This window comes from Solea solea, chromosome 21, assembly GCF_958295425.1.
Source record: "Solea solea chromosome 21, fSolSol10.1, whole genome shotgun sequence".
In the NCBI taxonomy this organism is placed as follows: domain Eukaryota; kingdom Metazoa; phylum Chordata; class Actinopteri; order Pleuronectiformes; family Soleidae; genus Solea; species Solea solea.
This window is the reverse complement of record NC_081154.1, coordinates 17,912,429-17,936,967: the sequence shown is the minus strand read 5'-3', so window position 1 is coordinate 17,936,967 and position 24,539 is coordinate 17,912,429. Positions and strand designations below refer to the sequence as shown.

The window sequence follows — 24,539 nt, the reverse complement described above, 5'->3', positions numbered from 1 at the left end:
CAGGTTTTCAATTGTGTTTTGGGCATGGACATACATCTTGGACTGAATTGATTGTGCAACCTTGAATCGACGGTGACTGCATCCCGTGTCTGATGTATGTAGTAAAGAATTGTTTCAAAGGAGAACAAACACACGCTGACGTAAATATATCAGGGCTCTCTGGTGCAGGAGGAACATCTAATTTGTTTACTGGGCAGCACCAACAGCTGGTGAAGCCAGAGTTTAGTGGTGTATTGTGTAGCTCTGTCAGACATAATATACATACCGTATAAATCAAGATTATATCCTTTCTGGTTTGATTTAAAAAATGTGAAAAAGGTTTATATGTAGAGCTGTGTAAATCCACTGGGATAGGTGATACAGTATGTGCAAGACACAATTAGGGGCCGTCCACACAGAAACAGCTACAGATGAATACGTATACTTTTTTTTTGTTGGAGAGCCGTTCCGTCCACATGGAGACAGCGTTTTAAAAAATCTCAAAAGGAAAATCTCAAAACGCCGGCCTCGTGTTTCCGTGCGGACAGAGAACACGCTACTTTAGGAAAACGATGGCGTCGTATTCCCAGCTCTCTCATGCACTGTCATTCAATTTCTTGTGTTTTCTAGTTACTTGTCAATGACAAGTAACTAGAGTCAGTGTGAAAAGACGCTAGCTATCACGAGGACACGTCGTGTCTTTAGAGATTTCACACATGGGGGTGAAAAAAGTGTTAAAATAAAGAGAGGAGAAAACAAAACAACATTTTTACTTGAATAAACAAAACAGATCAGTGATTGTTCCGCGCACAGTCTGCGGCACTGCACATCCACAGCTCGTTTATGTGCACTCTGTGTGTGTGTGTGTGTGTGTGCGCTGCGCTCACACTGCGCTTCTGTGTGTGTGTGTCCGACTCTCCACCGCGGTAAATGACATGTAATGTAATGTAATGTAATGTTATTATATCTAACATCTTCTACTCTGTTTTTTGGTGTAACATGACAGTGCTGGTTTCAGTGGGTTCCATGTGGACGGAGATATTTCCTGATTTCCGGGAACTTATTGAAAACGGCTAAAAGAAAAAGATTGTTTACGTTTGGTGTGGTTTCCGTCTGGATGTGGCCTTGTTTTGAGGGAAGCAGCTACTGATGTTACCTCACAACAGTGGTGTGATGCAATAGTTTCTTCCTGACTCACATAACTTATCATACTTTACATATCACTAGGACACGTCGTGTCTTTAGAGATTTCACACACGGGGGGTGTATAAAGTGTTGAACCGTAAAATAAAGAGAGGAGAAAACAAAACCTATTTTTACTTACAGATCAGTGATTGTTCCGCGCACAGTCGACTGCACTGCACATCCACAGCTCGTCTGTGTGCACACATTAATATTCGGGATGCAACAATATTTGGTGTTTTACTGAACCGTTCGATACGCCACGGTTGGTGTTAAGTAGTTTCTGTGAGTGAGTTAATATTTTGTTTATTTTTATAGGATAGTACTAAACTTTATATTTATATTTAATTTGTGTGGTTTTATGTTTGATCTGATGGTGCACTATTGTTCCAATAAAGTTTGTGGTTTGATTTGATTTCATCTGTGCGTTTAATTATTTTTTTACAATGCAATATTGCCTTTGCTAGTCTGAGTAGTTTTATATTAAGATATGGAAACCGCACCGTTACCGTGGCCCAGAAACCGCGATGCATACGAACCGTGGGAAAACTGTACCGTTGCATCCCTAAGTCATTTACATGGTTGAGACAGAAACCTGGTACAACTTACACAGGTGAGCGCAGTAATGTTGCACTGGAGCAGATTGATGTCCTCCACCACCGTCTCACCCAGCAAGGGACTGCATGATGGAGCAGTACTCCAACACACTGCAAACACACACACACACACAAGGGAAGCTTCAAATGTTCACTTGTAATACGCAGTAATATGTAGCCTACCTAAAAACAAATAAAGTAAATATAAGTGAATCCAAAACACTATGTTGACACGAGCACAGTCTCACAAGCTGTGGGTGTACGATAGAAACAGTTGTTTGCATTAAGACGACTGGCCCTCCTGCATGTGCCTGATCGAGTGTTGATAAATGATTGTAATTTGAATTCTATGCCAGTCAAATATTCATGGTGAAGAGAACTTGTCCCTGTTTTTCAGCCTAAAATCATCAAAGGAAGAAGGTGTACCTCAGCACCCAACTTCTCATGCTCGTGTTATTTTAATTGTCACTGTGTAAGACGTCAAGCTACTGCTAACTCACCCCCCCCCTTCCTGCACTAATGGGTTCTAGTGGTAAACAAATTATTCTGGGCTGTAACCTCAAAATTGGAGGGGGTGGCTCAAGTGGGTCTATTGAAAAATGTGCACCACAGCTTCACATATGATGATAGTGAGTGGCATGTTCTAAATGAAGCAATAGAATGGACACAGTTGCTGACCTTTGTACTTGGTAACCACAGCAGAATTGACACAAAGAGGTTCCTGGAAGTCCACTGTTAGACTGGTGCTGCTGCTGACAGACAAGCAAACTGCACTGGGAGAGTCTGGAGGGTCTGAGGAGGCAGGCAGGCAGACAGTTAGAGCGATAGATGGGTAAATAGAAGCAGACTCAAATATGTCAGTTGCTCCAACCCTTAAAATAATGTGGTCAGAAATGGAACAATTTTAAACTGTTAAGTAGTAAATGTGTTTTTTTTCAGATTTTATGTCAGTAATGGATGAAAATGACAACGAGGCCACATCTCTGATTTGTAACCTTCACAAAATAACGTCAATTCAACAGAGTGAGGATTTATTTCAGGACTCTAAAACTACAGAAGACGATAAGGGCCACAGAGGAAACAAATATTTGAGTTCTGACATTAAACTCAGAATTCTGAGTCAGAATTTCTGATTTTAAAGTCAGAATTCTGAGTTTAGTCAGAATTTCTGAGTTTAAAGTCAGAATTCTGACTTTATTCTCAGAATTCTGAGTTTAAAGTCAGAATTTCTGAGTTTAAAGTCAGAATTCTGACTTTATTCTCAGAATTCTGAGTCAGAATTTCTGATTTTAAAGTCAGAATTCTGAGTTTAAAGTCAGAATTCTGACTTTATTCTCAGAATTCTGAGTCAGAATTTCTGATTTTAAAGTCAGAATTCTGAGTTTAAAGTCAGAATTCTGACTTTATTCTCAGAATTTCTGAGTTTAAAGTCAGAATTTCTGAGTTTAAAGTCAGAATTCTGACTTTATTCTCAGAATTCTGAAAATAATTCTCAGAATTCTCAGAATCAGCAGAGTTTAAAGTTTAATTTTGACTTTAAACTCAGAATTCTGAGTTTAAAGTCAGAAATTATATATTATTATATACTTAAATATTTGTTTCCTCTGTGGCCCTTATCCTCTTCCATATAAAACATCACGTTGACATGTGGTGTATAATTTTCCTCCATGTTCACACAAAGTACAATCAAATTACATGTGCACAGTGAATTATAATGTGAGGGAAAAAAGGCTTTTTTGTATCAAAGTACAAATAAGTCTTTGGTTGGAAGAGTATGCATGTGAGTATGTCTGTTTTCACAAGGTGGCAGTCTGCTATGCCACTGAGCCTGTTATGAAATGATTATAAAACAATTAAAGCAGGAAAACAAAGCACATGCACACACATGCAGCCGAGTGTGGAAGCATTTAACTCAGCGCTGCCAGAATGCCAGCAGAAAAAAGGGAAAGGGTGTAAGAATTAAAACCAAAGATGACTGCTGCACTGCTGTATTGATCTAACGTGTGAAATTCCCTCAGCATGTGAAAAAAAAAAAATTCTCCGTAACATCAAAGTTGCTCTGAGGGCTTACTAGCATGCTCAAAGCCCAGCTGCATGCGTCGGAAGAGCTGAAGCCTCCACTCCCAGGCTTTTAGCAGCCTTTCCCGGTCAGATCCTTCCCGCTCACAGGGAGCCTCGCTCCGCACCTGGGCCTGAAGCTCTGACACCCTCTGCTCAGCCTCCTGCACCAAGGTGGCCAAATGCACGGCTCTGCCTTCCAGACTCACAACTGAGAAACACACACGAGAGAGACAGAGCGAGAGAGAGAGAGAGAGAGCGGGAGAGAGAGGTCAGTGAATGCATACTGTACGAGGCATGTTATCACCCTACATGCAGTGCAGTTCGTGTAGGTCCTCGGACATTCCTGAGGTCATGGAGCGTTCCTTACACAGGAAACCCTCTGAACACAGTTAGCGGGTTTGTGTGCGCCAAATACCAAGCAGATACCAAGTTATAGAGCGGTGTTGCTAACAGCGGCTAACAATAGCTAGCCCAGTGGTTCTCAAACTTTTTCTGTTGGGCCCCCCTCTGGAGGAACAAATTTCCCGGGGGCCCCGCAACTCTCACGAAATTGTAACAATGTGTCAAGTATAACATATACTGAATAATAACATAACATTTTTTTTTAGCATTTTTGGCAATACAAATGCTGTCCCTGCCAATGTTTTGAGACACAACACACAGAGAGGTCTTTGGTGGCATTTTCTCGTCGTGAATCGTTGTTCCGCTCGGCTGACGTTGGCTTGTTGTTAATTTCCGAATCGTTGCACAGTTTTCTTTTTGCCCCTCAGAAACTGCTCTATTATCCAAACCTCGTCACCAGTGTAGATTTTGTTTGTGGTACGTCACATAAATGAGTCCGGGTTACAGCGAGACCAAAGGTTCCGCCTGCTAAACTTAAGTTAGGACTTAAGTCACTCCCAGTTCCAAGTTCTCAGTTCCGATGTAAATGGAATGCAGCATAAATTGACTTGAACACTGTGAGGAATGTTTGCTGTGTGTTTATACAGTAAAAAAAATAGCTTAGCATTTGCTGGACTATAGAATGAGACTCCAAGAGCAAATGCAAAATACCGTATGTGAGCAGTTGATAGTAAAATCTCATCATTAAAATGAAAATAAATTATTGTGATTTGTTGTTCAGAACCATTTAATCCAAAGGGTTAAGATAATCCAATCAGTATTGCGTTGGTTGTCTCATTATGAAATGGTTCACATATGGCTTTACTGATACTGTGAGGAATTTACTGCACTGCTGCAAAATGCTTTCGCAGGCCTCGCGTTGACTTTCATGTCTCTGTCGGGGTGAAACGTTGCGGCCGATTCCTAAATAAACTTGAATTAATACGATGACATCATCCAAGAGATGCCACAGAGAACGGGGCAGTGAAAGTGAGAGAAGTGCAACAGGGAGCGTTATTCTTCATGTGCCGTTACATGGTGGTAACACGTACGGCCACTGTGAAACTTATTATATACAGTATATACAGTATGTGTGTGTAAATGATGTATTTATAAGATAACCTCACACAGCGTCCATCATAAAAAGCAGGGTTGGGGGGATTTACTAAAGCAATGTTACACACACAGAAGCACAAACACACTGCTGAAACTGTTTTCGACTGTTTAAATTGTTTGCATCGTAAGTGTTTCACTAGTTCATTTTATTTTACAGTTTATTTTATCTTGGCTTATATTTATTCTGCTGTATTTTACTGCTATTCTGTAGTTTTATTTAATCATTTTATATACTTTATATTTATATATTATATTTTTAACACGTCTACATGCCGATGTGTCCCTGGGCAGGACCGTTAACCCCAAGCTGCGTGTGAATGTGTGAGTGAATGGGTGAATGGTCAAACTGTGAAGTGACCAGAATAGAAAAGTGCTACATAAATACAGAGCATTCACCATCCATACCAAATAAAAACATGATTAATCATGAAGTCACAGGTAAATGAAAGCTGATAAGATCAGGACAGACAACAGTAGCATACTGTCCTTCCTTGGTGGCTGGAGTGTTTGAGGCTGCTGTGTGTCTGTGTTTAGTCTGTGTGGTCTGTGTTTGTTCATTGTAGATTCCACTGTTGAGCGTTAGATTCCACTGTTGACAGTAAGTTTAAAGCTCCGTGTTAAAATGTCCATCTGGGTGTTTAATTCTGCGGCTGTCTCCGTGTCTCCTCAGTGGCTGAGAGCCTCTCCTTGACTGTGAGATTCTTTTGTGGGTGTCAGTTTTGTTGTTCTCTTCAGCCACTTGTGTGAAAGTCTTCAAGGCGGTTTGTCGCTTGTCACCTAAGAAGAGGTAAAGGTGGTTGGAGTTGAATTTGAAGGTTTTTGGGATTCTCAATCAATACTTGGACAAAAGAACTCTTCAAAAATCCTTCTTGAATTACAATTCAAGCCATTCCATTGCCTCAAAGCAGTTTCAGATGTGGCCACCAGTGTGTACATGTGCCATGATTAGTCCTTATTTCACATGAAGGCAAAGCATATTAAAGGGGTTGTTCTACTGAGAACCATTGAGGGATTTGTTAACGTGTATATGAAGGAGATTGGTTTGTCTGCTGACCACACACTCTGAAGTCGAGCGTGTCCACATAAACAAAAGCATCGGTTGTGTTTCAAAGCTTGAGGGAAAATGTGCAACACACACGACTTCAGAGGACATTACAGTCCTGCCAGTCTCTTTAAAATGAAATTCACACTTTCAGCCATGACGTTCGATCCTGGGTGAACCCTCTATCAAAGCTGATTAACACCATTCCAACACCTATGGTTGCTTTGCTCCGGGATGACAATTAAGACTCAGAGGAATGCTTTACACCACAGTTTTGCCATTCACTCATTCACTCACTCATTCACTCATCTCTCATACTCAGTCACACGCTGCTGCAACATCCGCCCGGAGCAACGCGGGGGTTAAGTGTTTTACCCAAGGAAACATCGACATGAAGACCAGTGAAGCCGGGAATCAAACTCACTACCCTTGAGTTGAAAGACGACTCGCTCTACCACTGAGCTCCTGTCACCCTTACCTAACATCTTAATCTTAACATTAAAATTTTGGGACAATACGGAAACACACACACACACAAACACAGAGCTATACACTATAGTGACTCCCATTCATTTGTGTTATCCCGAACCTCATTAGGACCAGGTTTTGGTCTCCATGAGGATGACTGGTCTTGACAAGAGCAATGTTTATGCCAGATGAGGTCCTAAAGAGGTAACAAATACAAGAACACACACACAACGCGCGAGGCAGAACCTCATTTCTGAGGAACTGGTTCAGGATTCGAGGATTGAGGATTGATATTGTGGTTGGTTATGGTTTGGGACAAGACTTTGGTCTGACTGTTCAAGTGAGTGTCAATGTAGAGTCCTTACAAGGACAGCTACGCTAACCTGTGTGTGTGTGTGTGTGTGTGTGTGTGTGTGTGGGTAGAAACACAAACAGCCGAGGAGCCTGACTGGCGAGTTTTAATCATTAACAGAAGAAAGGAGCTGAGACTCAGCAGAACACAGACAGCGGAGTGCTTACAAAGATGACTAATACTGCATCATGATTACCAGCCCTTCATCATGTAATATGTTTCCACTGGCTGCAGAGAACAGTGAGAGAACACGGGGAATGTGGGGGTTCATCAGCATGTTTGAAAGGTGTGTGAGGTAGTTGTGTAGAGTTGAATCTAATAATACTGAGCTGTTGTTCTCACAAGCATCACAACAAATCTATCTTTACTGACAGGCTACGTACCGCAGTCTCTGAAAGTTTCCTACCCACTCTCGACCCTGATGTTCTGGCTAATTATCGTCCTATAACTAATCTCCTGTTCTTTTCTAAAAGCCTTGAAAAAGTTATTTGAGGACTTCCTGTCAGGTGTTCAGTCATAGCACGGAAACAGCACCAATGCATTGTATCTATACTGGTACGGCATCTTTTCAGTTAATATCTCCGTTCACACGGAGACCCCTGAAAACGCTGTAATACATATGCCAGGACTGTAAGTGGCGCTGTAACGTTACACCAAGAAGAACGAGAAGAAGACGTCGTAAACATTAGATATGATAACAGAATCAGAGACAGAGGAAAGAAAGGGAAATAATCTCTGTTTGTTTACGTTTACAGTTTGTGCTGTTTCCGTGTGCATATTTAGTGACTTTATAGACCACTGCTGACTTTTTTTTATTATTAGTGACAAATATAGTAAACCTAAATACTTTACGAGAAGGAAATGCACAATTCTGCCACACGAGTGAGATCCACCTAACTGTATTTACTGTGGATGGAGAGTCGGACACACACACACACACACACAGGAGCGCAGGGCGCACACACACACAGGAGTGCAGCGCGCACACACACACAGTCATAGGACACACACACACACACACACACAGGAGCACAGCGCACACATACACAGTCATAGGACACAGACATTCACACAGAGTAGCGCAGCGCGCACACACACACAGTCATAGGACACAGACACACACACACAGAGGAGCGCAGCGCACACAGTCATAGGACACAGACACAGAGCTTGGATAACGTTGTGGTTACCGAGATGTTAAACACACATGCAAATGAAACACGAGCTTAGCGTGTAGCTTAGCGTGTAGCTTAGCGTGTAGCCAGCTATCGCTAATGCTAAACGACAAAACAAGCACGCAAAGACAGTTATATACGTATTGTTGGCACTGGTCCTTCCTTTAGGTGAAGTTTGGTGCTGTGTCCTGCTTTATATTGGTACTTTCAACCATAGAAGAAGAAGAAGAAGAAGAACTCCTCTCGTTGTAGCTGCTGAGCGTATCAGTTGTACGGAGCTCAGCAGCTACAACGAGAGTAGTTCTTCTTCTTCTACGGTTGAGAGTATGTCACCGGATGTGCCCGGACTCCAGTGCCCGGACTAGGAGGCGCTGCTGTTCAGAGGAGTGGTGACGTAACTAGTCAACGGAAGTGCCGTTCCGCTTCGTAGAGCTCAGGAAAACAATCAAACCCTGCGCTCTCAGCAGTGGCTGAACTGATTGTTATGGACTTTTAGGGCTTCAAAGACGAGGTCATGACGCAGATACACACAAAAATGCAGTTTTAATTGGCACTTCCGGGCTACGGGATCTTTAATGTTATCTATTTTTTGAAATGCTCCTGGTCTCTATCTCTCCTCCATCTTCTTCTCTCGTTTCCATTCTTTTGTTCACCCACCTCTCCTCCACTTACTGTATGACTGTAGTGTGTGTATTGATTATCTGCATTATCACCAACTCAGAGGAATATTCCGGTTCTCTACTCACAGTGAGGACTCTCCTTGGCACCGGCTCGCAGTAGCAGCTTGGCCATGGGAACATTGTTGGTCATGACGGCGATATCGAGCGGCAGAAGACCCTCACTGTTTGGGGTGTTGAGGTCCAGCTCCTCCACACTGTACTGGGAGAGGAGCAGCTGTACCAGGTCCAGCTCCTGGTGCTCCACTGCCTCGAACAACGCTTCGTTACTCTGGAACTGAGGTGCAAAGAGGTTTTTCCCACAATTATCGCACAGTACCTCAGAATGTTGCACTTTAATGCAGTGGAAAACGTTGGCTTATGTTGAGCATCCTTTCTCATGTGGATGAGTGTGTGTGTGTGGTGTGGAACAGGTATTTCTGCAAGCAGTGCATGTTTTAAAGGTAAAAGAGACAATGAAGATGATCTACACCAGGGGTGTCAAACATATGGCCCGCGGGCCAAAACCGGCCCACCGGAGGGTCCGATCCGCCCCGAAGGATGACTTACTTTTCAGTTCCAGATACCTGTGGGTAAATGGTAAACTTAGGCATAATATTGTTGAAATTGTGCTTATTTTTTCCATCTTATTTCCGGTTGTTCGTCATATGTTTTGTAAAAATAATTAAATGTAAAACAAAGAGAACAATTTGGAGATCTTGTTGTTTTTAAGGTTATTATGCTATTGTTTTTCCGTCTCCGGCCCACTTGAGACGGAAGTGCGTCGTCTGTGAGTTTGACACCCCTGATACACTACACTATGTTTCACTGTCTATGTCTGTCACATACTGCACAAACACGACCTGTTGAAGGTATTTCAGGGATTTGTGAGTATATTTTCCTTTTCTAACCCTTTCACTCCCTGTGAGATGCAGCATGAGTGACACAGTCCACTGTTTGATCTTACTCCCTGCAGCCAAGTCGGTATATATTTTCCTTGACTATTTTTAGACTACAATGTTCTTTCTCCTCTCCCTGACTTACGATGGTGGTTTTGCGCAGCCTCTCCTTGTGTCCTCCCCGTCCTGACACCACACTGTCCTCCAGGGCCGGGGGGTTGGTGCCCACCCGGAACTTTCCAGACAAGTTGCGGTACAGGCGGCGGGCTGCGCTTGGCGAGGACAGGCTGGCTGTCTTGCGGGCTGGGACTGGCTGGTGGGCCTGGTCCCCCCTCATGGGTTGTGTCATTTTTGCAGAGTCAGCCCTGGAGGAGAGACAGGTGGGTAAGTGTGAGTGGAACATGACGACATTTTCATTCAGCATGCAGACCATGTGATCACTAGGGATGGAAATCGAGCACCGGTTCGCATTGAATCGGTTCCGTCAGAATCCCTGGTCAATGATTCCGCTTATCGGTTCCGCATGACGTCACACACACGCTGCGTTGTTTTGGTTTAGAACGCAGCAAACATGGTTTTTTGTCTGAATCAATTCATGTGAAAATCAGATAGTAAAGCGTGTTAATACAAACAAACAAATGTGTACTTATTCCTTCACCCAATAAGAAGGAGAAGGAGACTCTGCACATGTGGCTTCACAAGTGCGCTCTCTAAGGCAAAACTCATTCACACCTTCACTGTGACCTGCTGCTCCAGTGATGATTGGATGTCTGGACAATTGGCATTTAAGTGAAACCTTTAATGATCTCTCACTCTGATGAAGGCATGAGATTGCAAAATGAAAAATGTATTATTCAAGCACATTAAGACCAGAGTCCTGGGTTTGACAGATAGATCCATGTGTTCATTTCTTCTTATTATATTATCTGAGTCCAGATGTGAAGAAAATCTAATTATTTTAAAACAGTGCATTTGGATGTAACTTTTACTTTTTAAAAAAAAAAAAAAAAATGTGTAAAGGTCACATTTTCAGATCTGACCCGTGGTTTATGGCGTGTTAATATGATTGACCGTAACTGGCAGTGGTGAGCTTCACTGTAAAAGATCCACATATTGTGCCACTTCCCTCTCCGGTCTGTCATGGGAACTATGCAGATGATGGTGAATTTCTGGGGTGAGTCTGGAACATGATGCCGTCACACACTCGACTGCTGAAGGAAATGTCATCAGGACTCTGAAGGCGATGGTGACAGAGTCCGTGACAGGGCAGCGAGATAAAGAGCAGACTTTTCAGCACCTTTCTTTCCTTCTGTTCATCCTTCGCCTCCTAACATATGAATGTGTTCCTCACCCCTCTGTCGATGCCGGCCTTTCACTCATCCCCTTTATCTCTTCATTGCCCTTTTCTTTCCTCCTCACTCTCCCCAACACCTCTCCTCTGGATGTGATGCCGCTTTGAATCCCCATGTTATTGCAGTATGATTTTAAACAAGACCAATGTGTTACAACCCACTGGTAGCCTTCACACCCACAAACTTCTATCAGTGACCTTAGTAAGGTCAAAAGCATAGCTCAGGTTCAACTTAACATGTTAATGTCGCTGTTACACAGGCTGTGCAGTGATGACTCCGCCCACGTTGAGTAGGTACTTTTTTAGTGGTGCAGATGCAACCTAAACCGTGGCGAGCCGGTGGAAATATGCCAAACTACTGCTACTTTTACTGATAATAGCACTTCTGTTGTGTTTGTTTCATAATAAATCAGGTGCACTTTTTCAGGAAAAAGGAAAAAAAGTGACAAAACACATGAAAGCGATCAGTGCCAGATAAAAACATCTGCATCGACGGTCACTCCCGCAGTGAATGTTAAGACTCCAGATCACAGGGCAGCAGCACACTGTGTAGAGAGGGAACGTTGTACCATGTAGCACCTGATCCAGAGATCAGGATACAAACTACAGGCCTTTGCAGTCAAGGACCTACACAACAACTTGCCAGAGGGAAAAAAAAACAGTTTTTCAGAGCTGATGTTGCCTTTTAAATTCCTTTCATATTTATTTCTATGAGCTATACTATATACTATTATGTCTGAAATGATTCAAATAAAGCTGCTTCAGGTGATTTCTGACATGAATGCAAGCAGCAGATGTTTTTGTGCTGAAACTCGCCGATTCTAATTCAAATCGTAAAGTATTCATCAGCGCGTCTGTGCTGCTCAAGTCCTGAAGTGACAGCCACAAAAGTAAATAAAGAAAGTAAATAAATAACTGGTGAGTGAGTCCAGGACCTCATATCGTGTGCCAAGGAGTATCACACAGGCCAAAAGCAGATTTGTCAAGGTGAGAACATCTGTAGGAAAAATGTTATTTATACTCCCGCCCTGCTCCTCCACGGACGTGTGGGCCCACATGAGCACAAATACACACACGCACACACACACACACACACAGTCCATACAACAGCTGACATTGGCCCACATTGTAGACTTAAAGCAGCTCCAAGCCCCCCGCAACAAGCCTTTTTTTCACAAAGCCTATACACCTAAAATACCCCTGATCCCCGTCCCTTCCCGCTCTGTCCCCTCCATCTCCACTCTATCCCGTAATAGAGGACTTATTTTTGACATCCTCGTGTTCCCGGCTGGGCCTAATCTATTCCAGGGTTCCAGATAAAGTGCGGCAGGTATTTGGAATAATTTTTCCATGGGCCTGGCCCGGAAGATAAAACAAGAGATATATTTGTGATGCGTGTGCCAGTATCCCATTTCAAAGATAAAGCCCGTTGGAATCCAGGCCTAGGCTTATTGTTATTTGCCTGAGATGGAACAGATGACTTTTTCTCTGTCGGCAGGATTGTGCCCATCACTCTCTGATGACATTACAGTGTGTAACATGTGCTTTCAAAGAGATCCCGCATCCCACACAAGAGTTAGGAATCTCATTCTGAAAATGACACGCTCCCCACCCTACATGAAGATAAAGGCTGTATATAATATAACAACAAAACCTCAGCCACCGAAACATTTGATCGATCACACGAGGGTGTGCCAATAACCTATAGATCCACTTTGGTGGAAGAAGTCGCTCCAGCACCAGCAACAACTGCTTATGCTGCAAAGAAACCTACAAATGGGCTTCTTGTGCTTGAGTTGCTAGCGTTGGAAAACAATGGTCAGTCGCACCCTGAAGTGGACATGTGCTGTCATTGTGTTTGGAGGGCAGGGTGAGGAGCGCTGATGTGAACATGGAGGTGAACGTGTGAGAGTTCTTGGCCCAATCAACGGGACATTTCCATTTCAAACGGAATGGAATTAGATTTGTGTCAATATTTTCCAACAACACTTTTTCAGAAGCAAAAAAATATTGATTTAATCATTGAAAAATATACTTTTTTATTGTTTGAAAATACATTTCGTTAGCCTAATAGCATAATTGCCCAAGTAATTTTTTTGGTAACTGTGATATCTGCCTAACTTAACTCTCCTACCACTGCTGCATCACCCTACCTTATTCCCTACGCCCTACTTTCAAATATGACTTAGGCAACTATGCTATTAGGCTAACAATTTGTTCTTTGCGATCCCTAACTTGTTGTTTGCGCTCCCTGAAGTGTTCTTTGCGCCGTGGATTTTTGTTTGCCTTAGGAAGCTGTCTGCTGATTGGCTACTGAGTTTTGGAACGACAGCTCAATTGCCCCGGAGGTCGTCACGAGCTTGAGGCTGTCGCTGTTCATCTCGTTCCCCAAGTGTTAAAGAACACTTCAGGGAGGGCAAACAACAAGTTAGGGATAGCAAAGAACAAATATATTTTCAAACAATAAAATAGTATATTTTTCAATGATTAAATCAATATTTTTTTTCTCCTGAAAAAGTATTGTTTGAATCGTGAAAAGTGTTGCTTGCTTCGTGAAAAGTGTTGTTTGAAAATATTGACACAAACCTACTTCCATAAAAAATGTCCCAGCAGCACCGTTAATAAAGGTCAAGTGATAAGAAGGAGTTAGCTTAGCACCGAAGCAGCTCAAGTTTAGCCTCCCACGACAATGCAAAGCACCCAGTCGCCAATGCATCCACAGCTAACGTTAGCAGCGAAGATGTTAGCAATTTAGCAAGCCATAGCAAAGCTCTTGGCCAAACTAAACTGGAGGAGAGAACAAGACTGCGACCGACAGGCTACTTTATATGGACCTGATGTTTGATTTTATTAGTATTTTCTAATTATTTGGAGTTCAACACAGCGGAATGTAAAAGGCTGCATCTGTTAAAGTTTGTTAAAACAATAAATGACTTTATAAAGCCACTTTCATTTGATCTGCCACAATAATGTAATAATGAATTTAAATGAAAATACCTCAAGTTAGGCGATACTTAGGTGAGATTAAATAAGAGATTAATAGATCAATTAATTACAGATCATAATTAATTAATCTCTCTCTTTTTTTAACTCTCTTGACAGCACTAATAAAAATAGAACAGAATCTAAAAGAGAGTTGGACAATAAACCAGAGTTTCAGAGATGGAGCGATTGTCTCAGGCTTTTTATATGTAGAATTTTAATAACGTGTGGCTGAAAGTCATACAGCCTCAGATTTTGAGGTGCTGGGCTGCAAACCTCTCCAGCAAAGAGCTGAAGGTCGCACTTCCATGAAGTTCAGAGACCACATCATCTGTAGAAACACCCTCCACCCCATGGCTGCAATGCAAACTGATTAATACAAAATAAAATAAAATAGACCACCACCACTTGAAATGACTTGAACCAACACAAAGTCATATTCAAAGTCCTCACGCAGTTTCTGTTCTGTTTGTTCTAAGAATGCAATGTAGAAGAATCCAGACTCCACATCAAACACACTCAGCCTGCTACAGTGAGCCCAGATCATCTCTTCACAAAGCATCTGCATTATGAATTAGTATCAGTGTATTTACACAAACAGTCCCTGAGACAGTGAGGCAAGTGTAAACAAAGACGTTTTACTTTACTCTTTAAATACAAGTCAAGATGGGAAAAGACAATCAGGAATAAGCGGCTCTGCAGAAGTGTCTCAGGCTCTGGAATCTCTGTGTAAGCAAAGAAGGAGCCACGAGTGAGCGGCGGACAGAAGCACAACACACAGATGCTCCAAAGAAAAGTGTGTGAAATGATGCTACAAATAGGAAATACAACAATAAAGAAACAACAAATGAATGCCATGTCCAGCACAGAGCTGCAACAAGCGTCATTTTATTATTATTAATTAACTAACTAATAAAGTAATCACCCACTTTTTTGATTCATATGTATGAGCATTTAGGTTTATAAACTAAACAACAGTGATTTTAGCTTCTTAAATGTGATGATATGTTTGTTTTATTTGCCCCACTGTGAAATTACACACATATTCTTAAGACACTGAAGTGATTTCACGTCATTTGGACAGTGGCCTAACCAAAGTCCAACCTTATCCTAACCACAATTCAAATCTTAAACAGTGAGCTTCAGTCTCAACAGGACCAGACTTTGGGCTCCATGAGCGAAAAAAAATGCACAATCACAAAATTCCAGAGGTAGAATATAAATGAAAAGAAGACAGAAAAACAAAAGTAAAAAAAACCCACATATTCACTCATTCTCATTCTGTTTTGATTGTGTTTTGAATGGTTTTGAACAACGTAATAAACGTAGTTCTCATAAAGCATCTTTATTTTTCACCCAGTCACACGCGGCCAACACAGTAAATGTGAGCTTAAAGAGTCTGGCAGGGACACATCAGCATGTAGTCCAGAAGAACCGGGGATCAAACCCCCAACTTTTCTGTTGGTAGATCACGACCTCTGCCCACTATTCCATCACCTTACCCAGACCTGTCGCCAGACCCCAGTCTTAAGGATGGCAATCTGCAATTGAATCCGCTCTTGAAATTACAGATTTTTTCATTTATAACTCAATAGAAATGAATTATTTCTTTAAACTTAAAACTGTTGAATGAATGAACACATTAACATATGTATATCAAATCATTTCACTTCTCTCTTGCCGCTCGTGTCGGGAATCACGCACCACGACACTCATGTGGACAGAGCGCAGCTCAGTTGTGAGGCGCACGATGAAGAAGAACTGAGGCATTTATTGCATATATATAGGATATTACAAACACTGCCACTGGTCATCTGCATGTGTTTTGCCCTGGTAGACAGTGAGTGATGCGTTGTCACTTTTCAGCACCTGTGTGGTGAACAGCGGCATTTGTTTGTCTCTTCTGATTTCAGGCACATATTTTAATGTTTTACTGACAAAGAATGCAACATTAGTATTTATCATGTCATTTATTTAGCTAATATGATAATATAAAATACAAATTAAAGTAATTTTTTGCCGGGCCCCTATGGCCCGCCCATAGTGACGGGTGTGACCTTACCTCATCACAACTATAATGCTGCTCATTCACTGTAAATGTGCTGATGTCACAGCAGTCAGGACCAGTCAGGCTGTTCTCTCTGTTACTGGTGTTTTTGTGAAACCCAGTGATCGCGGACATTCATGTCATTCCAGCAACGTTAGCATCTCTTGCTACAGAATAGCTCACGTGACATCAGACAGCAGGTGTGTCCAGCAGGTCCACCCTCCCTCGCCCTCCAGTGAGCGAGTGCAGCATCACTGGAACACCGAGTGTGGGGGGGGCAGATAAAAAGATGGGGAAATTTACACTCACTCACTCACACACACACTCACACAAACAGGCGCAAGTATGAACACACACTCACTCACTCACTCACTCACTCACACACTCTTCTTACAGAGCACCCTGGCTGCTCTAAATGTGGCTTGTAGAAGGAAATTCTGAAATCTGAGTCTTGGCACCAGACAGGCTGGAAGCAAGAAGGCAAGCTGCTGGACTCACACAGAGAGAGAGAGAGAGGGAGAGAGAGGGAGAGAGGGAGGGGGGGGAGAGATGGAAGGGCAAGGGGGGTCAGTACAACAAGAATTGTTATAGCTGTACCCTTTCTTTGGATCTTATCAGCTTATAGGCAACATGAGGCCCACCAGCACTGATCTGTAGCACCCACACTCGCACTAGTTGGCATGGCAACACAACAACTGCAGCAGACTTACACACACACATACTGTATATGCACATATACACGTGTGCACAGTGATATTATTCTCTCGTGTGTGTGTGTGTGTGTGTGTGTGTGTGTGTGTGTGTGTGTGTGTGTGTGTGTGACACATGCAAAAAAATCACAAAAACTTGTGTGACTATAAAAGCCAGTGGTAAGATCATTGGCACCCACGTTATACACATGTGTCTGAGGCCAAAGTTCATCAAATCCTGTAGGCTTTCTGCTTTTATTTATGCTTTATAACACGCACACACACACACACACACGAGTCTCTTTGAAGTGAGAGCTGTGTGCATAATGAGGGCGTTGGAATGAACTGTGGACAACAGGTATAGTAAACCATACCATACCATAACTGCCACATGAAGACGCTCTCACTGCCCTCTATCACTCCTCTAATGACACCGCCATTTATCTCTCTCTCCTTTTTATCTTCTGCTCTTCCTCTCACTCTCGCTCCCTCGGGAGAGCGGCAGAGGAAGAGTGGGCGGTCCCCTGTATGTTTAACCTTTGAAGTGGGCCTGCTGTGCCAAGCAAGGCCTGCCACCTGTTGGTTCTGTGTGTGTCCATGTGTTGTGTGTGCACACAGAGGTAAATCTCTCTAATTTTGATGGGGTGGGAGGTGGAGGGGGGGGGTTAGCGTCCGATGTTCTCAGGAGGGGGGGAGGTGGGGGAGGCTTCCAAGGTGGGATCACGCTCACACACAAGAATACATACGACCCCTCCTCTGTCATGGGCTTGGTGACACCATGTCTCCCACGGCGATTGTGGGTCCAGCCTGGGTGGCTCCAGGCCCTCTGTGTGTCTTTCAATGTGTGTGTGTGTGTCACACCAAAGGGGTCCCTGTCTGGGCCACCATATGCAATCCACCCAGCCAGTGAGAAAAGAGAGGTGGGGGCAACCCCTGGCCACCAAAGCCACCAGCTGGCCCATTCTCTCAGTCACACGCCGGCCGGGCGCCATGTTTATCTGAAGTAGCAATGGAGGCAGTTTGTTGGCTGTGTGTGTGTGTGTGTGTGTGTGTGAGAATAGCATGATGCATACTGTCACAGTCATACATGGGCACTCACTAAAGCCACGTCCATGCTACCATGGTTTAACCTGTTGTCTACCATGGTTTAACCTGTTGTCTACCATGGTTTAAACTGTTGTCTACCATGGTTTAACCCGTTGTCTACCATGGTTTAACCTGTTGTCGACCATGGTTTAAACTGTTGTCTACCATGGTTTAACCCGTTGTCTACCATGGTTTAACCCGTTGTCTACCATGGTTTAACCTGTTGTCTACCATGGTTTAACCCGTTGTCTACCATGGTTTAACCCGTTGTCTACCATGGTTTAACCCGTTGTCTACCATGGTTTAACCTGTTGTCTACCATGGTTTAAACTGTTGTCTACCATGGTTTAACCCGTTGTCTACCATGGTTTAACCCGTTGTCTACCATGGTTTAACCCGTTGTCTACCATGGTTTAAACTGTTGTCTACCATGGTTTAACCTGTTGTCTACCATGGTTTAACCCGTTGTCTACCATGGTTTAACCTGAAACGTATACATCGCGGTGTCATTAGGACTCGACGATGACGTGAAACTCCTGATATGTGACATGTGACTAGGGCCGCCACGTTCAGTCGACGCATCACGTGTACGTCGACGATCAAATTTAATAGTCGACGTAATCGTTTATTTTTCGAAGCTTTGTTTCTCTCTCTAAACTGCCGCCGTGCAGTAGTCGTAATCAGAGTTAGCCGTGATGTCAGCGTCACGGCTAGCCGGCAACGGAGATCGAAAGTTTGGGAGCATTTTACCAAAAATAAAAAGAGAAGAATGTACAATGGAACTTGGTTTCCATGGCAGCACGACTGATTCCATTTCTGACGAAGAGGGACAGTTGTCTCGCTAAGCTAATTGGCTAGTTAGCTGGTAAAATGAACGTCAACAGTGAGCTACTAAACGCTAATATTAACGATGATGATTTCACATAAGTTATGTGTTTTGCTGTAATGTTATAACAGCGAATAATAGCAGAAATGTGATAACACTTATGTTGTATTATATATATTAATAGTGCATAGTTTTTGGTTCCATTTTACAAAGCGCTAAACATTTACAGCTAAAACATGTTAAAGTCCAGAGTTGTGCCTTCATCTTATTGTATTTTATTCATCACATTAAAAAATGTCAGAAATGTTGCTTCAAGCTGCAAAGTTCATTAAAAGTTAAATAAACTATCATCTTAATTGTCTGTATTTGTAGTTAGCACATACCTTAAACACTTCAAGCTGGAAGCTAATGATGGTTTTATAAGTGCGGCTGCATGATGCTGCGGCGAGAACCTGCGATTCACGATTGATCGCAAAAATAATCGGTGACTAGTTGATGATCAAAAAAATCGTTTGTGGCGGCCGAGGTTTGACCAACAACAACCAATCAGTCAGTGAATGCATGTCAGTCAGCTGACTGAGTGAGATGTGAGGGAGAGGAGAAAGCCAAAGAGAGCAGCCATGCTGACCCTTTGACCTCTCGTCTCTCCACACACACACACACACACACACACACACACACACACACATTAACCCTAAACAGCTAATGACTAATCAATACTTTAAAATTACCACAATTACAATCTAACGTAACCAGCACCTCTGCCTCATATGGACCAGGTTTTAGTCCCCATGAGGACTAATGGTCCTGACAAGGCCGATGTTTAAACCAGGAGAGGTCTTAAAGAACACACACACACACAATGACACACCACATTAACTGTACAGTTCTCTTGTCACACCCTCTCCAAAGTGACAGTTGTCTCTCTCTCTCTCTCCCATTGTCTCCCTCCATCATCATTTCACTCTTTCTTTCCATCTACTTAACTTTCAATCATTCACCCCCCTCCTCTCCCCTCTCCCCTCTCCCTTTCCTCCAATTCTAGCTTATTTCAGTCCTCTCTGACACCCTGACCAAACATCCCCCCCCCCTCCCCACTGTCTCTGTGCTGAGTTGAGGTCTGGAGTGGAAACCAGAGTATCAAGTCGAAGACACACAGGACAAGAGGGAGCCGGGCTCATAAATCTCCTATAGTGCGGCCCACAGCATCCACAGTCAAGAACACAGAGTGTGTGTGTGTGTGTGTGTGTGTGTGTGTGTGTGTGTGTGTCTGTAGCAGGCTGTGGGGACACATTTGGATTCAAACCTATCTTTATAAGTCGTAGAGATTTTCAGATTTTCTTCTTTCCACTTCAACACCGCGTACAATCCTCTCCACCTCCCCCCCTTTCCCTGCAGCCCGTACCCTGGAGCTCATTTACTATGATTACAATAACAATAACACAGCCATTATCTTTTATTATCACATTTTCCCAAGGCCCTGCCAGCTCGCACACACACTGATGAAGTTACAGCACAGATCCTCGTGTCAGGCGCTGGTATATGGGCCTGCCTTGGCCTCCAATTCCCTTAATAGTCACAGTTCCTTTGGGGATCTGAGACGGATTGACATTAACAGCAATGTGTGAAGTTAAATAGACAGTCAAGTGTTAAGTCACCTTAAACTGCCACTGGTACTTGTTATTATTTGACGTAATCCTTGCTCCATATCACTCTTTCTGATTAAAAGTGAGAGAGGAGGGGGCAGACGGGGGTGGAATTAAATATCAATTTACGACCAGTTACGGATGGATAACTTTGTGCTTCCACGCTTTCACAAGAGGCAAACACATTTCAGGGATTATTACTTCTCCCGCCTGTCTGAGGACAGAACATTCATTAACATGATATCACCACGCGATATCGTGTGAGAAAATAAATGTAATGTTTTGTATCGTCGTGTCACAGCAGACGGAAATGTACGCAAAATAAATCATAACAAAATAACAGTTGTTTTGGCCGCAAGCAGAGATCTACTCGATAATATATTTTAGAGCCAATATTGGCCATTATTGATATTGTGCTGATAATATTGTGAATCATTACATCTAATCTGTGTTGCTTTTAAAAATGAGTACGACAACGATGCACGCATGCAAACAAACGTAGCTGTAACCACGGTAACAGATTTGTCAGGGACTCAGTTTATGCTGCATTCCATCGACATGGAAACTCAGAGGCGCGAGTGATGTCCCCATGATGAAAAAATGATGACCCAACGCTGGGTCACTGTTGCACCAGCCCAGCAGTGGTTACTTTGACCCAGCAAGATGGGTTGGTCCATTTTCACAGATGAGTTAAATATTCTACCCAAATGCTGAGTTACATGAATTACAATTATGTTTTTTTTTTTTTTAACTTCATACAGTCGTTATATACTCTACCCTGGGTCAAATTAACCAATATGCCAGATTAAGTCTAACACATTACAGTACTATCTATAAGAAAATAAATTGCAGTACCCATATCTATAAAACTGTTAAAACTACAAACCTATAACAAAATACATGCTAGATGTGGTTATGCAAAGCATATATTATGTAATAAACACTTAAACAATACTGGAATCTTAATCTAAAAATGTATTATTGCAAAATATCATTCAGGTTACTGGTTATTCTACAGTTAAAAATGTGAGTGGACAATGAATAAACTATGTTACCTGGATAAAGAGGTGGAGAACTGTCAGTCACACATTGCAATCAATTATTGTCTCAAATGACCACAAACAGATTATTATTATATCTGTTTACATCTGTTTATTTGTCTGTCTTTTGTCAGGTCTCCACTGGAGGCAGTATATCGCTTCCTTCATAGTTACAGGTGCAGGTAATGATTAGATTAGCGGAGGATTATACGGTTTCTACCGCTCACTCACTTACGCACCTCACTCCTTTGTTTCCAGCAATATCACTCGGGAACCTCGCGCGTCACAACCTGTGTGACTGCAGGAGGGCAGGAGGGCAGGAGGGCAGGAGGGCAGGACAGTCGCCGTAATGACTCTTGTTAGAAATCTTCATCTTCGTTATTAGGCCAGAAAAAGCTGCGTCATGTCGAGCTGTTAGAGATGACACAGCACTCCTGACCTCGTTTCACCTCAGAGGAGCGTGACTCAACCCTAAAACTTTAAATGTCCAATACCCACTGTGTTTCATTAAAACCAGAACACATCAATCAAGGCCTGCATTTTTAAAGGCCAAGCCCCTCTCTCCAGCAACATACCAGAGAAACATGAAGCTGTTAAAGTGGAGAGGACCTCACACTGCTCACGCACTCCACCACTCACACCATTAACACCGTGGACCACACATCACAGCGTCAGACCGAGACCACACAGTAGGCCGACAAAAGACCTCATAAGACCTCATACGAGGTCCTCGCATTATTCCAGAGCACCTCCGAGGATCCCACACCTTCAAGTCCAAAAACCACAAAGTAACTACTGAAGGGAATTAGCTCGACATTATTAAGTGCAAAGACGTGGTGAAGTTTTCTCAGTGATCAGGAAACTGTGAGGAAAGTGCCAAGAATATAGCAGGAAATTAAAGTGTGTGTGGGGGGGGGGGGATTCCCAGATGGACAGACGGCAGCATAGATGGGTTGATAAACAAGTGGAGGCCAGGCAACAAGAGGGAAGACTGGGAAGGATTCCCATGGGTGGGGATGAGAAGGAAGCCGTGTGATGGAAAGCTTTCAAACTCCTTTCATCGGCTGCCTGAAGACCGGAGCTTTACAAGAGCAAGATGAGCCGGCGCCACTGGAGCTGCTTGGCAATCTTCAACGAAACCCAGACGCAGAGACAGAGCAGGACCCTATCACCGCTCTGCTCCGCCTCTGCCCCCACCCCCAACACCAGGCCCCTCGTGTCTCACCCATCTCAGCCTTGACTTTGTGCACAGACACACACCACTGCAAGCATTCGCTGCATTTGTCTCTTTGTTGTCAGCAGATGCTCTTTGGAAAATAACAGTGACGGGGTAAAAATAAGTCAATATTCTGCTTTTTAAAGTCATTCCACCTCCTAATCACTACAGTCTGAACCTAAGTTCCTCCTTCCTGTCATCTGTGTTAATCATTCATGTCACAGCCTCCATGGTTGCTCCCTGCTGGCAGCCATGTCTTCAGTAAGAGTGAGTGTACAGTGCTGTCAGCGATGAACATGTGTGAACACTCGATACTTTCATCCATGATCAACGGCTCCATCCTCCACAATCCCAGCTGACACAGGGCCAACGTCCGCGGGGTGCACCCTGGACACGTCCTATCACGTCAAGCAGAAACTCTTTGGTCTTACCAGTCCACACTTAGAGATCGCCGCCTGTAGGACGGATGTCTGTCCGAGGACGTCTTCTCTGTCTTGGCCGGACGCTCTTTGAGGGACAGACGGTGCGTGAATTTGGAGATTCCTGACTCTAACCTGTGGGCGAGAAGAAAAGGAACTGTATGAGAACAAAAATCTGCTGACTCGTCGTTCACTCGTCATATAAACAAATATGTTCTTATATTGTACTAAGAGACAGACATTCTGGCTTTGTCTACTGAATGTCTAGCAAACTTGATATTTATAAAAAAACAACAATTAACAAAGCTGCAGCTCTTAAGGGACACAACAGGTAAAAGAGAAAGCTGGGCTGTTGTTTTTTAAAACACATTTTAAGAGCCTCTAATGTGCCGCTAATGTCCCATTTCAACATTTCTCTCAAAATGAAAAAGAGAAAGTGTAATATTATCATTTCTCCATCTTCAGCCCAAGGCATATTAGTACTTTACTACTGCTGAGGTTACAACCTACTGAAAATATTACAATATGTACATATACAGTACATATATATTTGTATATGTATATGTATGTACATATATACATATATGTATATATGTGTATATATATATATACATATATGTATATATGTATACATATATACATATATGTATATGTATACATATATACATATATATGTATATATGTATACATGTATACATATATATGTATATATATGTATATATACTGTATATATATATATATACATACAGTATCAACAAGCCAGGAACAACCGGGAAACAAGACAATGTGTTTGTGTGTCCAGTAAAGAGTTGGTGTTGTGTCATATCCAACAGCCATGAGTGCAGGTGTTAGCTGAATGCTATTTTGAATAAAGAATAAGACACGCCCACTTTTATACCGAAATCAACGGCGTGGCAAACAGAGAAACTGTGAACGTGAGGATTAAAGGCGATCAACGTAAACGTGGAAAGTGTAATTCTGCAGTTTCACACTAGAGGGAGTGCTCTTGTGCTGAATGTGACCACGGCTGTGATGCGACGGGCACAGCGCTGCTCCGCCGACAAAACAGATCCACAACTGGAGCGACGTGACTGTTGCCTAGCAACGCAAACAATCAGCACTGATCTTGCATGACGTCCACTACTTTGATGCATGTACATTTATTTGCACGTTGTGTGTTGAGAGTTCCTTTGGTGGTTTTTATGAAGTTAACAGCGTGATCCGACAGTAGACACAAGATGGTCTCCAGTAACTTTTTGACTGAAATGTCAGATCTGTGAAGTATTCATGACACAGTGTAAGTCGCCATAACTCACTGGTACCCACTCAC

The 24,539-nt window shown here is 42.8% G+C and overlaps 1 protein-coding gene across 5 annotated transcripts in view; it reads right to left on the bottom strand.

Moving 5' to 3' along the window:
- Window positions 1-24,539, bottom strand: part of LOC131448247 (ankyrin repeat and fibronectin type-III domain-containing protein 1) — a 143,987-nt gene that overhangs the window by 14,375 nt on the left and 105,073 nt on the right. For all 5 annotated transcript variants that reach the window (XM_058620535.1, XM_058620534.1, XM_058620533.1 and 2 more), the window contains 6 exons: window positions 23,222-23,344; window positions 10,053-10,272; window positions 9,099-9,306; window positions 3,829-4,026; window positions 2,436-2,549; window positions 1,771-1,868 (listed from right to left, as the gene is read on the bottom strand). In XM_058620535.1, coding sequence (XP_058476518.1) covers window positions 1,771-1,868; window positions 2,436-2,549; window positions 3,829-4,026; window positions 9,099-9,306; window positions 10,053-10,272; window positions 23,222-23,344 — 961 coding nt within the window. The remainder of the gene's footprint in view (window positions 1-1,770; window positions 1,869-2,435; window positions 2,550-3,828; window positions 4,027-9,098; window positions 9,307-10,052; window positions 10,273-23,221; window positions 23,345-24,539) is intronic.